At 68.1% G+C, this 15,875-nt stretch overlaps 1 protein-coding gene across 1 annotated transcript in view; it reads right to left on the reverse strand.

The window, feature by feature from the left end:
- Nucleotides 1-15,391, reverse strand: part of MUC2 (mucin 2, oligomeric mucus/gel-forming) — a 30,595-nt gene extending 15,204 nt beyond the window's left edge. Inside the window, exons 1-32 of the mRNA XM_060404192.1 lie at nt 15,293-15,391; nt 14,209-14,479; nt 13,281-13,395; nt 13,044-13,134; nt 12,849-12,958; nt 12,546-12,756; nt 12,229-12,354; nt 11,704-11,821; nt 11,389-11,527; nt 11,199-11,306; nt 11,044-11,113; nt 10,152-10,289; nt 9,902-10,066; nt 9,442-9,536; nt 8,969-9,095; nt 8,396-8,651; nt 8,231-8,283; nt 8,020-8,120; nt 7,504-7,655; nt 7,124-7,262; nt 6,704-6,814; nt 6,438-6,617; nt 6,092-6,331; nt 5,490-5,646; nt 5,206-5,337; nt 4,582-4,729; nt 4,252-4,295; nt 3,678-3,869; nt 3,278-3,304; nt 1,090-2,714; nt 445-1,027; nt 228-365 (exon numbers count right to left, since the gene is read on the reverse strand). Coding sequence (XP_060260175.1) covers nt 228-365; nt 445-1,027; nt 1,090-2,714; nt 3,278-3,304; nt 3,678-3,869; nt 4,252-4,295; nt 4,582-4,729; nt 5,206-5,337; nt 5,490-5,646; nt 6,092-6,331; nt 6,438-6,617; nt 6,704-6,814; nt 7,124-7,262; nt 7,504-7,655; nt 8,020-8,120; nt 8,231-8,283; nt 8,396-8,651; nt 8,969-9,095; nt 9,442-9,536; nt 9,902-10,066; nt 10,152-10,289; nt 11,044-11,113; nt 11,199-11,306; nt 11,389-11,527; nt 11,704-11,821; nt 12,229-12,354; nt 12,546-12,756; nt 12,849-12,958; nt 13,044-13,134; nt 13,281-13,395; nt 14,209-14,479; nt 15,293-15,368 — 6,238 coding nt within the window. The 5' untranslated portion in view covers nt 15,369-15,391. The remainder of the gene's footprint in view (nt 1-227; nt 366-444; nt 1,028-1,089; nt 2,715-3,277; nt 3,305-3,677; nt 3,870-4,251; nt 4,296-4,581; nt 4,730-5,205; nt 5,338-5,489; nt 5,647-6,091; nt 6,332-6,437; nt 6,618-6,703; nt 6,815-7,123; nt 7,263-7,503; nt 7,656-8,019; nt 8,121-8,230; nt 8,284-8,395; nt 8,652-8,968; nt 9,096-9,441; nt 9,537-9,901; nt 10,067-10,151; nt 10,290-11,043; nt 11,114-11,198; nt 11,307-11,388; nt 11,528-11,703; nt 11,822-12,228; nt 12,355-12,545; nt 12,757-12,848; nt 12,959-13,043; nt 13,135-13,280; nt 13,396-14,208; nt 14,480-15,292) is intronic.
- Between the last annotated feature and the right edge of the window lie 484 nt (nt 15,392-15,875).

Genomic DNA, 15,875 nt, shown 5'->3' on the forward strand with positions numbered 1-15,875 from the left:
CTACACTGTGGTGGTCCCTTCTGTGGTAGACGTGGTTGTGGCTGGGGTGGTAGTGGTTTCCCGGGTAGGCGTGGCTGTTGTACTGGGGGTTGTCACTGTGGGTGGCAATGTGCTGGGGGTGCTTGGAAAGATGGTGGTGGTTGTGGTGGTGGTCGATGGGGTTGGAGGGTGACTGGTGGTGGGTGTTGGAGTTGGAGTCTCTGTTATAGTGGTGGTAGATGTTGGGCTTGGGGTCTCTGTGGTTGTGGGTGTTGGGGTTGGGGTCCCTGTGGTTGTGGTTGTGGTGGGGGTGGTGGTCTCTGTGGTGGTGGGTGTTGGGGTTGGAGTCTCTGTTGTAGTCGTGGTAAATGGAGGGCTTGGGGTCCCTGTGGTTGTGGGTGTTGAGGTTGGGGTCCCTGTGGTTGTGGTGGGGGCAGTGGTCTCTGTGGTGGTGGTGGTGGGGGCGGTGGTCTCTGTGGTTGTGGGTGTTGGGGTTGGGGTCCCTGTGGTTGTGGTTGTGGTGGGGGTGGTGGTCTCTGTGGTGATGGGTGTTGGGGTTGGAGTCTCTGTTGGAGTGGTGGTGGGTGTTGGGGTTGTGGTCCCTGTGGTTGTGGTTGTGGTGGGGGCGGTGGTCTCTGTGATGGGTGTTGGGGTTGGAGTCTCTGTTGTAGTGGTGGTGGGTGTTGGGGTTGGGGTCCCTGTGGTTGTGGGTGTTGCGGTTGGGGTCCCTGTGGTTGTGCTTGTGGTGGGGCCTGTGGTCCCTGTGGTTGTGGTGGGGGCGGTGGTCTCTGTGGTGGTGATGGGGGCAGTGGTCTCTGTGATGGGTGTTGGGGTTGGAGTCTCTGTTGTAGTGGTGGTGGGTGTTGGGGTTGGGGTCCCTGTGGTTGTGGTTGTGGTGGGGGCGGTGGTCTCTGTGGTTGTGGTTGGGGCGGTGGTCCCTGTGGCGGTGGGTGTTGGGGTTGCAGTCTCTGTCGTAGTGGTGGTAGATGGCGGGCTTGAGGTCCCTGTGGTGGTGGGTGTGGTGGTTGTTGTCTCCCTTGAGGTGGTGCTAGAGGTTGGCATTGGAGTCCCAGTTGAAGCCGTGGAGAGTGTTGTAGCCGGGGTCTCTGCAGTGGTAGGACTTGTAGTCTCCGATGAAAGTGTGGTAGATGATGGGCCTGAGGTCTTCATAGTGGTGGTCGAAGGTGTGGAGACACAGTTACGTGGAAGGAAACAGCAGTAGACGTCGATCTCGTAGTTGAGGCAGGCAGACGTCGGGGTGGCTCCGCCCGGCTTCTGGTCCTGGTTTTTGCACACGAGCCCAACAGAGGTGTCACACACCACAGTCTGTCCAAGCTCTTGGAGGGGAGTGTCGGGGAACCCGGCGGCTCTGCAGGAGATGTTGGCGACCCAGCCCCTCTGGCAGATGTTCTCAAGGGATTCGACGTCTCCACCTGCTTCGGTATCGTTCGGTTTCCCAGAATCCAGCCAGCCGGTCCAGCTGCAGTCCGGCAGACACGGAGAGCTTGGTGACCCCGTGGTGGCTGTGGTGGTTGCAGTTGGGGCAGTGGTTGGTGAGGTGGTCGGCGGGGTGGGGGTTTGTGGGGTGCTGGTTGGGGTGGGGGTTGGGGTGGTGGTTGGTGGGGTAGTGGTTGGGGTGGTGGTTTGTGGGGTGGTGGTTGGTGGGGTGGTTTGTGGGGTGGAGGTTGGTGTACTGGTTGGGGTGGTGGTCGGGGTGGTGGTCGGCGGGGTGGTGGTCAGCAGGGTGGTTTGTGGGGTGGTGGTCAGCGGGGTGGTGGTTGGTGGGGTGGGGGTTGGTATAGTGGTTGGAGTGGTGGTTTGTGGGGTGGTGGTTGGGGTAGCGGTTGGGGTGGTGGTCAGCGGGGTGGTGGTCGTTGGGGTGGTGGTCGTTGGGGTAGTGGTTTGTGGGGTGGTGGTTGGTGGGGTGGGGGTTGGTATAGTGGTTGGAGTGGTGGTCGGTGCAGTGGTGGTTGGGGTTGCAGTTGGCGTGGTGGTTGGTGGGGTGGTTTGTGGGGTGGAGGTTGGTGTACTGGTTGGGGTGGTGGTCGGGGTGGTGGTCGGTGGGGTGGTTTGTGGGGTGGTGGTTGGTGGGGTGGGGGTTGGTATAGTGGTTGGGGTGGTGGTCGGCGGGGTGGTGGTCAGTGGGGTGGTGGTTGGGGTAGCGGTTGGGGTGGTGGTCAGCAGTGTGGTGGTCGGTGGGGTGGTTTGTGGCGTGGACGTTGGTGTAGTGGTTGGGGTTGTGGTCGGTGGGGTGGTGGTTGGGGTAGCGGTTGGGGTGGTGGTCAGCAGTGTGGTGGTCGGTGGGGTGGTTTGTGGCGTGGACGTTGGTGTAGTGGTTGGGGTTGTGGTCGGTGGGGTGGTGGTTGGGGTAGCGGTTGGGGTGGTGGTTTGTGGGGTGCTGGTCGGCGGGGTGGTGGTCGGCGGGGTGGTGGTCGGGCTCAAGGTAGGACACTCGTCCCTCTGCTGGCAGCAATAGACCCGTATCTCGTAGTCATAACAGAGCCCAAAAGGTTCGTTTCCAAACTGGTCTTCGTTCTTGCAGATGAACCCAACGGAGACGTTGCATTGAGCCTTCTGGCCCAGCGTCTCCCAGCTGAGGAAGGGCTCCGTGGCCGCCCTGCACTCGATGTCGTGGGGGGCCCCGCAGATGCCGTCGAACGTCTCTCGGTCCCCGCCGTCACTGTTGTCACTGGGATGGTCGTTGTTGATCCAGTCGGACCAGAAGCAGCAGGAAACTAGAAAAGCAAGACCAGCATTGGCCAGTCAGGTGGGGGCGCGCCTTTCGGGAGGTCAACGGGCTCAGAGAACCCGGAGACCCTTGTGACCAGCTGTCCCCATCACCACCAAAGGGCCTGGTGCAGGCTCAGAGGCTTCAGGCTGAGCCTAGACTGCCACCCTCTAGTTCTCCCCTCTTTCTGCAGCTAAAAACCTGAGTCCCCCACGCCCCGCCACCGACAGACCCAGGCCCGAGGCACCAGCCTAGTGCCGCTTCCTCAGCTACCTTCAAATCCATAAGCCAAACAAATGAACGAGGAAAGGCCACCCAGCTCAGCGCAGAAGCCCGCTGGCAGGGCTCAGGCTGGACTCTTGACCAGTGTTTTCACCCAGAGCTGGTTAAGTTCCCTGCCTGAGTCCCTGGGCTCAGCAAATCAGGGATCAGGTCACCGAAATAGACCACCCCCAGTCCCTGAGCCGGTGGCCCGGCCTCCCAGCCCAGCCCGCATCGGGGTCTCGAGGGAGGCACGCTTTCTGCTGCTCCTCACCCTGCATCACGGGGCCAGCTGCTAACGTGACTGACCTGTAGTGGGTGAGGAGGACGGCGGCGCTGCGGTAAAACGCGGGGGAGAGAGAACGTCACTGCACAGGTTTGAGGTTTGTTGAGTCTTTTAATTTTCACGCTTCTTTTCCCGGTGGCTGTTATACACCTGCAGCTTTTCCAGCACTAGCTATGATTCCAGCTGAGGGACCCAGGGCACTGGCGGCCGCCTCTAGCCCTGGCTCCTGCAGGTCTGGGGAAGCGGCCCCACGTCCGCGTGGCTGTCACCCTGCTCTGGGCTTGGGGCTGTGGTTGAAATGTGGGAGGGGGCGGGGGACACGCCCCGAGCTGAGAGGCAGGTCATCACTTCCCGCCTGCCTAGAAGGGCCGTCCCTGCCGGGCTCAGGGGAAGGCAGGCCCCCGGCAGGGGAGAGGGCCTTACCCGTGCTGGGGGTCGGAGTGGTGCTGGTGGGCGTGGTCGTGGCGGGGGTGGTGGTGGTGGGCGTGGTCGTGGAGGGGGTTGAGGGTGCTGAGGTGGACACACAGACGTTGAAGTGTTTCTCCACCGTCCCATTGGGGCCGCAGAACTCCCAGTAGCAGAAAGAGCCGTTCTGTATGACGCTGACGATCTTCCCTGCGGGAGGCCGGTATCAACACATCAGGAACACGACAGAGACTCCCAAGGCCCCCTCAGCCCGTCCACACAAAGGGAGACAGGTCCCCCACCCCCAGCCAACAGCCAGCTAGCACCCGCCAGGACCCCGCGCCCAGGACCCTCAGCGGTGCCCATCAGAACGCAGAAGCTGAGTCACAGAAGGGGCTTCACTCCCCATCAGGAGACACAGACGCGTCGGGTGAGCCCTAGGGGCTGCTGCAAACCAGAGGCACCTCCGAGCCGGCAGGGGCTCAGGGCAGCCACGCGGACCTTCAGGGGGGCAGGGGACGGAAGCACAGGAGGTTGCGCCCAGCCAGGACCTAGGTGAGCCCGGGAGGAGCGTCCAGGGTGGGCAGCTTACCTTCATCAACCCGGCAGACAACTTCTGAGGAGTCGGTACATACGCTGAAAAGCAAGCGCGAGGCTGCAGGCCCGAGAAGCCGCCGGCCTGTGCCCTGTCACCCGCCCCCCACACCCCACGACAGGCCTGAAGCCTCAGGGCGACGCTGCCCCAGAGGCCGGCTCAGGACCCCGCCTGGGCTCCCGGTGTGGGCAGAGCAGGGACGAGGCGAGGTGCAGAGGCAGCACGGGCCAGCCCTCCCCTCCCGCCGTGTGCGTGCGTGTGGATGCGCGTGCATGTCTGTGTGTGCGCGCCGGCCTCCCCAGGCCCCTGTGACGCGAGCTCAGGTACCAAGAGTGGCAGGTCTGCCCTGTGGGCACGGGCGTCCCCGGCGCGTAGTGAGTGTTGCCGACGTAGCAGCCGCACTTGTCCCTCGTGACGCACGCCTTCAGCTCCTCGTCGTAGATGGGGCTGTGCTTAGGGCACCGGGGGTAGCAGCCTGGTGGGCACAGGGCACTGGGCTTGGACGGGCACGGAGGATCCACGCCCACCGCGTCCACCCTCCCCGCCCCACAGGTCCTCTTCTCCAGGACGCCCTCTGGGAAGGGGGGCCTGGACCATCCCCCTGCTAACGCCCTGGTGCTGCCGCCGGCCAAAGGGACAGCCAGGCCCCGCCCAGCCTCCTGGGGGGCACGGCCCCTGCACCTCCCCAGGTGGTCTTTCTAGTTCCCAGCTTTTCCCAGCTCGGAGGCCTCCTCAGCCCCCGCCTCATCCTGACCTGCTCTTTTCCCACCGCACCTTCGCTCCTGACTCAGAGGCCCCCTCGCTCCGTGGGGTGCTAACCTGACCCCTCTCTGTCTCTCCCCTGGAGAGTGGGGTCTCAGCTCAGACTCCCAGCGGACTGTCTGGTGGACAAACTGCAGCAGGGCGAGCCTGGCCCCCTGGCACTCGGCAACACCCCACGGGGCCGCTCACCCTCCAGGTAGGACACGGAGATGTTGGAGTGGATGCCGTTGACGGTCCGACAGGTCTCGAAGCTGCGATTCCCGCAAGGTTCGTAGTGCCACTCACACTCGCCCGGGGGGTTGTAGTAGTCGCAGAATATGGCTGGGGGTAGGGGTGCGGTCAGACTTGGGGAGGGCGGAGGAGGGGAGGGGGCCGCGGACACGCCCCTCCCCAGAACAGCAGCCCCGCCCACAGCTCAGCAGCTCCCACCCCGCCCCGTGGGGGCCTGGGGGCCAGGGCAGGCGGGCACTCACGGCACAGGTCGGGGGTCCTCCAGAACACGCAGGCGCCCTCCTTGGTGCACTGCTGGGCGTAAGAGGCCACGGCGGAGCAGAAGCACTCGCAGTCCCCGCCGGTGTCGCAGGAGCAGGAGTCTTGGACGCAGGCTTCGTAGAAGGGCATGGGGTCCACCTGGGGAGGGACCTCCATGTGCCGCGGTCCACGCTGCCCTCCCGGGACAAGGCCCTCCCCTGTGGCCCGAGAGGCTCAGGACCCCAAGCCGGGACAGGGACAGGTGACCCAGCACCACCCCCCAGGGGACTGCCAGGGGGGGTCCCCAGACGGTGCCCACCACACCCACCCCCCACCGACCACTGCTCCCGCCCACTGCCGGGAGCAGACGGCTGTCTGGGCGGGCTGCGCCCTGTCTCCCTTCCTGGAAGGTATGGGAGAGCCTGGGGGTCCAGCCACGTCTGTCAGAGAAAAGACTGGACCTCTAGTCATGTGTCCAAAGGACACACAGGATGGAGCTGCGGCGTGACTCTGCAGGGAGAGCGCCAGGCCCGTGGCCCCGCCCACAGGCCGACACGCCCCGCCCACCTTGCGGTGGCCCCGCCCACACCCACACCCCACCCACCTTGCTGTGGCAGAGCCCGAAAACCCGGCTTTTGATGATGCTGCACTGCTTCTCCGACCAGGAGCGGCGGTGCAGGTTCGCGGTGCAAGGGTCCGGGGTGGTCCTCACGTCCGGACAGGTGGAGGCCTCCTTCCAGCTGTTCCCGAAGTCCAGCTCGCTGTCCACCACCATGCTGTCCCGCGTGGTGAAGTCGTTTTTGGACCGCTGGTCGAAGTTCCCGCACAGGCCACACACCGCGCCCTGCAGAGACAAGCCGGACAGGGGGCTTTGCCAGGGGGCCTCACGGGAGGGAGGGGGCTGGCCCGGGGCGTGCCTGGGAGGCCCGCGTGGTCAGGGCGCTGCGCACCTCATATGAGGGGTCGAGCTTGATGAAGATGGTGGTCTTCCTGTCCCAGATGACGATGACCCCGATGCTGGCCTCCACCACCAGGTACTGGCCCACATCCCGCGTGGTGTAGGCCACGTCGTGGCCCACGTCACGCTGGATCACCGTGCAGTGTCTGTCCTCTAGCTTCAGCACCGTCCTCTGTGCCCAGGGGAGAGGCCTGTCACTGGCCTGGTCCAAGGGTCCCCCAGGGACCATGCACCCCCTGCGGGGTGGGCAGCACTCACCCCAATGAAGATCTTGATGGCCTTGGAGCAGGTGACCCCCGTGGTACCGCAGGGCACATTCTCGGTGATGATACTGAAGGAACCCAGGGAGGTGTTCTGGCCACAGTAGTCCTGGGGGCCCAGGGGCACGTGAGCCAGGCCGACCCAGCCATGGGGTGAGGGGCACGCCACCCCAGCTGGGCCCCACCTCAGCCCCTCCTCTGCTGAGAGGCGGCTTGACCACCCCCCACACACGGCCCTGTGCACCCCACACCCCTGACACCCGCGGGAGGGTCATGGAATGGGAGGACCGAGGAAGGGCTCCCCTCCGACCCCAGACCCCGTCCGCTCCGAGCCTCCTCACTGGGCTGGGACCACCCAGGGCCAGCGGCGCAGGGGCCACAGAGCAGAGGCGGGCACTGCCCGCGCCCTCGGCCTCACCTGAACGGCCACATAGGAGCAGTGCCCGTCGAAGTCGTAGTGCTTCCCGTCAAAGGTGATGTAGTGGCCATTCCCGTAGACGGTGCAGGTGCCGTGGCACACAGACTGGGTGCAGGCCCAGCGCCCTTTCTGGCAGGTGCTGGGGAGAGGGAGGGGGGCTGCAGGGGCTGCAGGGGCCCGGGCTCCCCAGCCCTGCTCAGAGAGCAGCCCGGCGCCCTGCAGAGAGCCCCCAGCAGCTCATACCTCCAGGCCCTCCTACCGCAGCCCCCGTGGGGACCAGCGCCCTGCAGCCCCCAGTCGGCCCCACGGAGGAGGCCCGTGCCCCAGAGCAGGCTCCCGGCGGAGCGCTCGGGCGTCAGAGGCGGGGCCCGGGCTCTCACCAGGTGTTGCAGTCGACCCTGATCTTGTCCCCGGGCAGGTACAGGTCGCTGTTGTGCACACACGGGCACGCCTCCTCCACCACGCAGCCGCCCCGGCCGTCGTCAATCAGCCCCTCGGGGCACACGCAGCCACTGATGCACTCTGTCTGGTACTGGGGGGCGGGTGGAGAGCGGGGTTCAGGCCCAGATGCCAGGCGCAGGACGGCCAGCCCCTCTTCTGACGCCGCAGACACCCGCTCGTGCCCCCACCCCACCCTCCAGTCCTCAACCCCGCGCCCTGGTCCAGCCTCCAGAGCCCCACCCTCAGGCTCCCTGCGAGGCTGGGAGACAAGTGAGAATGGCCTGCCTGGGGCCCCTACACGGTCCCTACAGGGGCCGGCGGGCAGCTACTCCTTCAAGGGATCAAGGGATGAGGGGGCAGCGAAGCCCGAGCGTCCGAGGGCCCAGGATCTGGAGCCTCGGGGCCGCATGGGAGCCCCCTGCGCCCCCCGCCTCAGCGGTGCCCCCGGAACGCACGTAGCCGGCGGCCAGGGTCTGGCAGCTGACGGGCCTGGGGCTCCGGGTGGACAGCGCTGTCACATTGCTGCAGTCAACATTGATCTTCGGGGCCTCGCAGGCTGCAGGATGGAAGGGGCCGCTGAGCTCAGCTGAAGTTGGGTGGGGGCTCGGGCAGGCCAGGGAGCAGCGTGGGGAGTGGGAGGCCGCGCATGGGGCAGCGGCCACTTACCCTGGCCGATCAGCTTGACCTGTATGCAGCTCAGCCTCCCGTTCCGGCAGACGCTGAGAGGGAGAGGTTGGGTGAGCCGGGCCCAGCGGCTCCGTGGGGTGGGCGGGCAGGGGGTGGGCCCCCCGAGCCGACGGGGCGCACCCTCCCCCACCCCAGGACACCCACCATCGCTCCTCCTGCCTCAGGACCACCTCCCCCGCCTCCAGGTAGAGGCCGCGGTAGTAGCAGGAGCACTTGGCCAGGGGCACGCAGCGGCCCTTCTCGTCCAGATACATGTGGTCAGGGCAGCCGCAGCCATCCACGGGCGCGAAGCCCTGCAGGCAGTGGGTGTCGGACTCGGACAGCGAGCGGCAGGTCTGCTGGCAGGCGGTCAGGTTGTACAGGAAGACCTGCGACTTGGGGCAGGAGTCCAGGTCCTTGTCTGCAGAGGGGAGGGGCCCGCATGAGGCCAGGCAGCCCCCAGCTCCCCCTCCCCGAAGGCCAGCCCCAAGCCCTGTGTCTGGCCGGGACACCCGCCCAGCCGAGGGGCCAGCAGAGCAGTCACCCCGGGCCCATCCCGGCCACACACGGGCCTCGTGCCCCGCCTTCTGGGCTGAGGGATTCCAAGCTCCTCTGTGCAAGCAGAGAGGCCCAGGCTGGCTTGCCACTGGCCCCTGCGATGTCACCTCCCACCCCTCCCCCCTCAGCTGCCAGGGCGGGACGGCAGGGACCGGAAGGCCGGCGCAGCCCGCTACTCACTGCAGACATGCTCCCGCCAGCCCCACAGCATGACGCCCTTGGCGGCGCAGGCGCGGGCGTATGAGGACAGAGCCGCGCACATGCAGTCCTCCGCGCTCTGGCAGTTGCACGCGTCATACTTGCACCTCTGGGGGCAAACGGGCTGTGAGGCGGGAGCCGGCTGGGGAGCACCATGCCTGTGCGAGCCCTCAGACACGCGGCACGCACACTCGCGCACAAGTGCTCAGACACGCAGCACGCACACGCGCACAGCACACGCAGCACGCACACTCGCGCACAGCACTCACACGCAGCACGCACACTCGCGCACAGCAGTCAGACACGCAGCACGCACACTCGTGCACACACCCTTCATCGCATGTGCACACTCACACACGCAGCGACATACACAGGCTTCTGCCCGCACACTCAGCAGTTTCCCACGGGAGGGGTGGGGCTTAGCCGGGGGCGGGGCCGCTGCGTGCCCCACCCACCTTGTAATACTCGGCCGGGTCCACGGCGGAGTGGCACCTCGCGAACGGGCTCTTGGTCTTCTTCAGCAGGGAGCACCAGTGCTCGGCGTAGTTGGCTGTGGAGGGTTCAGCCCCTCAGTGGGACGGCCCCGCTTCCCCGTCACCCAGGCTGGAGCAGACACTGCCCCTCGGTGGACCCAACCAGGCCCCTCCCTTCAGGGCCGGTGAGCAAGGTGCCCCTCCCCTCTCGCCAGCTCCCCGGACATGGCGGGTGGCCGGTGGGTGTGAGGGCATCCGGTCGAGGCCACCACCCGCGGATTAGCAGACCCTCCGCTGGGTCCCTCGGCCGGCTGCCACCGCGGGCCACCGTAAGCCAGCCGCAAGGCAGCAGGCAGCCGGCCGGCCACTCCTCACCCACCCACCACGCCCCCCCCCAGGATCCCCATCTGCCCGGGGCCAGGGCCCCGCCGCCAAGCCTCACCGCTCTCGATGCTGAGGGCGCAGGGGTCGTCCAGCCAGTCCAGTTTGTCGCTGCAGCTCGACTGGGCCTTCCAGGTGTTGGCGAAGCCGGCGCCCGTGGCCTCCACCAGCCCCCCGGCCGTCCTGAAGTCGTCCCCTTCGAGGCCATTGAAGTTCCCGCAGAGGCCTGAGGGGCCGAGACAGGGTTGGGAAGGGCGCGGGCTGCAGAGGCCCGAGGGCGGCCGCGAGGGGGAGCCGGGCGGGCCGCTCACCCTGCACGAGGCCCTGGGCAGCCTGGTCCAGCGTCAGGAAGAGCTGCATGACCGGCAGCAGCTGGATCTGCAGCTTGAGGCCGAAGCTGGTGGTCACGACGAGGTGGTAGGAGGAGGGTTGAAATATGGAGAAGCTCGCTGCAAGGGGGGGCGTGAGGGGGGTCGTGAGGGGGGTGAGGGGAGGCATGGGGGGGGCGTGCGGGGCGGTGAGGGGAGGAGGGGAGGCATGGGGGGGCGTGAGGGGGGTCGTGGGGGGGGGCGTGAGGGGCGGTGAGGGGAGGCATGGGGGGGGCGTGCGGGGCGGTGAGGGGAGGTGAGGGGAGGCATGGGGGGGCGTGAGGGGGGTCGTGGGGGGGGCGTGCGGGGCGGTGAGGGGAGGTGAGGGGAGGCATGGGGGGGCGTGAGGGGGGGTGGGGGGGGTGTGAGGGGCAGTGAGGGGAGGGGAGGGGAGGCATGAGGGGGGCGTGAGGGGCGGTGGGGGGGGGCGTGAGGGGCGGTGAGGGGAGGCATGAGGGGGGCGTGAGGGGGGCGTGAGGGGCGGTGGGGGGGGCGTGAGGGGCGGTGAGGGGGAGGCATGAGGGGGGCGTGAGGGGGGCGTGAGGGGGCGGTGGGGGGGGCGTGAGGGGCGTGAGGCGGTGAGGGGAGGCATGAGGGGGGCGTGAGGGGCGGTGGGGGGGCGTGAGGGGGGCGTGAGGGGCAGTGAGGGGGGCATGAGGGGGGGCGTGAGGGGCGGTGAGGGGGGCATGAGGGGGGGCGTGAGGGGCGGTGAGGGGGGGCGTGAGTGGGGCGTGAGGGGCGGTGGGGGGGCGTGAGGGGGGTCTGCCCATCCCCCATCTCCTCCCCCCTTCCCCATCTTCCCCCCCAAAGTTGGGGTGCCCGGAGCAGGACTCACCCGTCACATGGGGCAGGTTCACCTTCAGCTCATTCAGCAGGACGCTGCCATCCGACTTGAAGGCCACCACCTGCAGGCAAGGCCAAGGGGACACAGGGTCTGAGAAGGGCCGTAGGCCCCGGGGGAGCTGGAGGGTGGGAGGCAGGGACACCCACGTTCTTCTTGCCGTCGGCCAGCAGCGCCACCGTCTTCAGGCAGGTCTGCTTGTCCGTGAAGCCGCAGGGGGCCAGCTCGCCCAGGAGGGCGTAGGAGTCGTTCAGGGTCTGTGGGGTGGAGGGAGAGGGCATTGCAGTCACACGGCGGGCGGGGCAGGGGCCCAGTGCCCACCCCCCGGCGCCAGCCCACCTTGGTCAGCACGTAGTAGCAGTCCCCGTGGAAGGTGTACTTCCTCCCGTCGAAGGTGGAGATGTGCGCACCGCCCTCCAGGCTGCAGGTCCCCGGACACTGCAGGTCCCGGCACACCCAGCGGCCAGCGTTGCAGACACTGAGGCAGAGGGCCCAGGGTCAGGCTCGACTGCCACCCCCCGCCCGCCGGGACCCCCCAGCCCAGCGGGATCCACAGCCCGCCGGGACCCCCCAGCCCGCCTAGACCCCCCAGCCCATCGGGATCCACAGTCTGCCGGGACCCCCGCCCGCCGGGACCCCCGCCCTGGCACCCACCACTGCTCGCAGGCGTTGGTGACCTCCTGGCCGGGCGTGTACAGGTGTCCGTGCAGCTTGCAGCCACACTGGCTCACGGGGATGCAGCCGCCGCCCGCGATGTCGTCAAACACAGTGCCTGCGGCAGCGGGGCGCGTCCCTCTCAGCCGCCCCGATCCCGCCGCTCCCAGGGCCGCGGGCGCACCTGGCCTCCCACCCACAGACCCCTCTTTGGGGGCGCTGTGGACCCACACTGTGTCTGAGGGACCTGCCTCCAGGCTCAGGGCCACGGGCCAGGCTGGGGGACTGTCCAGGGGTGAGGAGCAGGAAGCTGACACTGTGTGTGCGCGCGTGTGTGTGCGCGTGTGCGTGTGCGCGCGTGTGTGTGCGCGTGTGTGCACGCGTGTGTGCGCGCATGTGTGTGCACGTGTGTGTGCGTGTGTGTGTGTGTGCGTGTGCACGCGTGTTTGGGAGGAGGGTCTCAGCGCTTGTGCTCTTTCTCCCGCCTGTCCCCATCCCGCCCCCCACCCCCGCCCTCACCCTCACCTTCTGGGCAGAAGCAGCCGTCCATGCGGTGCTCTTCACACAGGTTGCTGACCTCCAGGTGTGAGCAGGTGTCCATGCAGGGCGAGCCGCTCTCCAGGTAGACCATGTTCCCAGGGCAGCTCTTAGCTGGACAGGCAAAGGCAGACCCCTGAGCCGAGGGGCGGGCCCAGCGGACAGCGTGAAGGGTCTGGTGCACATACGTGGCCCCGCAGCCCTAGACACACCAGGCCGCCCTGCCCGGCACCCACAAAGGCCAGCACGCTCCCCAGGGTCACCCGCCTTGAGCCCCCCTGCCGCTGTCCCCGCACGCCGCTTACGGCAGAACGCGTCGGTCCTCCAGTTCTCCGGGCGCCCGCCGGCGTGGGAGCACTGGCGGGAGAACTCGGCGATGGTGCTGCAGACGCAGGAGGCGTTCTGTGGGCAGCGGCAGCGGTCCTGCGCGCAGGCCTGCACGTACAGCTCCAGGGGCACCAGGCCCTGGCAGCTCTCGAAGGCTGCGGCCGTCAGCAGCTGCTCGCACTCGGCGCGCTGGGGGGCGGTGCAGGAGGCGGGCATGGGCGGGCCGCTCACGCCCCCTGCCCTCCCCGCCCCCCCCTCCCACCGCTGCGGCCGGGACTCACGTGCTCGGAGCAGGACTCGGGGACCACCGTGTCCTCGGGGTCCTCGCACACCGCCTCAGGCTTGTTCACCTTCTGCATGTTCCCAAACTCCACGGGACTGAAGGCGACACCTGGCGGGGTCAAGGCCTTCAGCAGGGCTGGAGGGCGCCGGGGGCCGCCCGCACCGCCCGCTGAAGCCCCCGAGGAGGCGCTCACCCTCGGAGAGGAACTCCGAGTAGGTTTGCAGGCCGTTGTAATCCCCGCAGAGGCCGCACGTGTGGTTCCGGAACTTACTGTCCAGCTCGAGCTGCCGGGGGAGGGGGCAGGTGAGCAGGCCCCGGGGTCGCCCCCGGCTGCAGCCAAGTGGGGCTCAGAGCCTGGTCAGCTGCGGTGGGAGACCCGGGGACGGTTCTGGCGGCCCCCAGCCACCCCCGACCCTCCCCCGCGACGCACCATGACTGAATCCTCCCGGTTCCACATGAGTGCGAGCCCAGCGCGGGAGTAGACCTTGGTGTAGGCGTCAGTCTTCTGGATGAGGAGCCCCGGGCTGTAGTGGGGCGTGCTGACCCTGGGGGTGGGCACGGGGGTCACGCTGGCCCGCGCAGCTCCCCCCAGCAGAGGGGCCGAGGCTGTGGGCGTGGGTGAGGTGGCCACCCTCTGGGGACTCTCGCGCAGTGGCTGAGCCCCTGCCCATCTGCCTGGCCAGGTGGGGCCACACGTGCCTGCCCAGGGCCCTCTCCACACCCCCACCTCAGGCTCCAATCCGGGTAGGAATCCCCAGGAGCCCTAGGAGGAAGGCGGGCCAACTGGGAAAGCCTCACCCAGCCTCCCAGGGCAGGCCCTGTGCCCACCCCGCACCGCCTCCGGGGCCCTGTGCCCACCCCGCACCGCCTCCGGGGCCCTGTGCCCACCCCGACGCTGAGCCCAGGCTGAGGGAAACTAAAGCCCGAGCAGCAGGGAAAGGGCAAAGCCTGCAGGTGTAGACCTGCTGGGCGGGAGTGCACTCAGAGCCCCATTGTTCCCCAGACAATGCTGGACGACGTAGGGGAGGAACGGCCTCCTGCGGCCCCGCGTAACCCTAGCCCTCCAGGCCGCCAGGACGGCTGAGCCCAGAGCCTGGTGGGCTCCCAGCAGAGGGGCTGGCGGGGACGCACGGGATAAATAAACCCCTCGAGCCCCCTCCCCAGCCCCGCACCCCTGGGAGTTCCTGCCAGGGCCTCATCAGTGTTTGCTGAATGAATCGGTGACCCGGGCCCAGGCCCAACACTCTGCTTCTGAGCCGTTGGCCAGAATAGATGCGGTCCAGGGCAGCCGGTGGGCTCGGGGGCAGGGGCAGCAGCCCGTCACCAGGGCGCAGGAGGGGGCGGGCCCGGCCACTCACATGGCCCCGTTCAGCACGGTGAGCTGGCGGGTGAGGTAGATGGTGTCGTCCTTGACGGTCAGCAGGATGTACTCGACCTGGGACGGGCCCCCACTGCTGCTGGGGCCGCGCTTCAGGTGCAGGGCGAACTCCTTGTAGGCGTCACGGCAGTCGGAGGCGAAGTTGTAGTCGCACAGCCCGGGGAAGCGGAAGACGTCGCCGTCGAAGGTCTTGTAGTGGAAGTCGCCCCACGTGCTGCACACGCTGTGGCCGTGGTTCCGGGTTCTGCCTTCTGGGGACCGCGGGGGCGGGCGTGAGTGGCCTGGCCGCCTCCCTCAAGGACCCTCTGCTCCGGAGGCGCCTGCCAGCTGCTCAGAGCCATCGGGGTCTCGGCCAGGCCCCGGGGAGGTCGCCCTGCAGGGCCCTCTGCCGGCCCCTGGTCACCCACCCTCGTGGTCTTGGGCCCCTGCAAGGGCGTCTGCAGCTGCCACGCCCTCACACTCGTACCCTGCGGGGGCCGCAGCCATGGCCTGGCCCCTGGCCCCTACCCTGGTGGTTGCCACACTCTGTCCACTGATGCCCCAGCCAGCGCCCCCTCCCCCGGTTCCAGCCTGCCCGCACGCAGCAGAGGGGCGGTGCCAGACCCCTCAGAGGGGGCCCCCAGGTTCACCCCCGCCCCCTCTGTCCCCGGTGGCTCTGTTGGATGGAGAACCCCCCATCCTGCACTTACACGGGCTTCTCTGGCTGAAGCCACCCCTGAGCAGAGGCGCAAACAGCCAGCTCTGCCGAGGGGACTCTTAGTCTCGACCCTCCAAGGGCCCCTGACACCCAGGACTGGGGGCCTGGCCCCTCCTGGTGGGCCCCTGCCTCCCTCAGAGCCACAGGCAGCTGCCCAGCCCAGCGTGTCCACCTGGGACTGCTCCCTGGACATGCTGGCCGGACCATCACCTTCAAAGGGACTCCGCCTTCCCTCCCTGCACCCAGAATCAGCAGGGGTGGGACCGCAAATGCTGGGCCAGGTCGCCCACCCCAAAGCCTGGGCCGAGGAAGACCCCCTGTCCTCCAGGCAGGACCGTCTGCTCCGGGCCACCCGCAGCCATCTCACCTCTCTGGAGCTCCGTGCCCCCAGCCCAGGTCAGAGCCAGGCAGAGGGCTGCCAGGCGGGCTAGCAGCAGCCTCATGGTGGCCACAAGGAAGGCAGAGCAGAGCGCCTGGGGCAGGGGCCAGGCCTTATATGCCCCACAGAGCCGCCAGAGGGCGGGGAGGGCAGGAGGGCGCGGGATGGGTGGGGCGCCCCCCAGGTCATCAGGAAAACAGCTGTGGGGGCTCCGAGGGCCTGCTGGGGAAATATTGACTCAGGTTATCTGGGGCTTATCTTTTATTGCTCCTAGAGCTGGCTGTGCCCGGGATGCGGCATCATCCACCCGATTCCAGCACACACCCAAGGCAGGCCTCCGTCCCTCCTGCTGCTGAACCAGCCTGGGGCTAGGGGGTCCTGCCGGAAGCTCGTCCCAGCAGACAGCGCGCTCCCCGCATCCCCACCTCACCCATCCAGCACCCCCGGCACAGCGAGGTCCAGTGGGGGCCTCCCCAGGGGCCCAGATAGCTTAGTATGCAGGGCGGGCACCCCCTCCCATCTGGGGGCCTGCCAGAGGTCATCTGGGCCACAGCCACCCCACTGGGGCCCT

Source organism: Ovis aries, chromosome 21 (assembly GCF_016772045.2).
Source record: "Ovis aries strain OAR_USU_Benz2616 breed Rambouillet chromosome 21, ARS-UI_Ramb_v3.0, whole genome shotgun sequence".
NCBI lineage: Eukaryota > Metazoa > Chordata > Mammalia > Artiodactyla > Bovidae > Ovis > Ovis aries.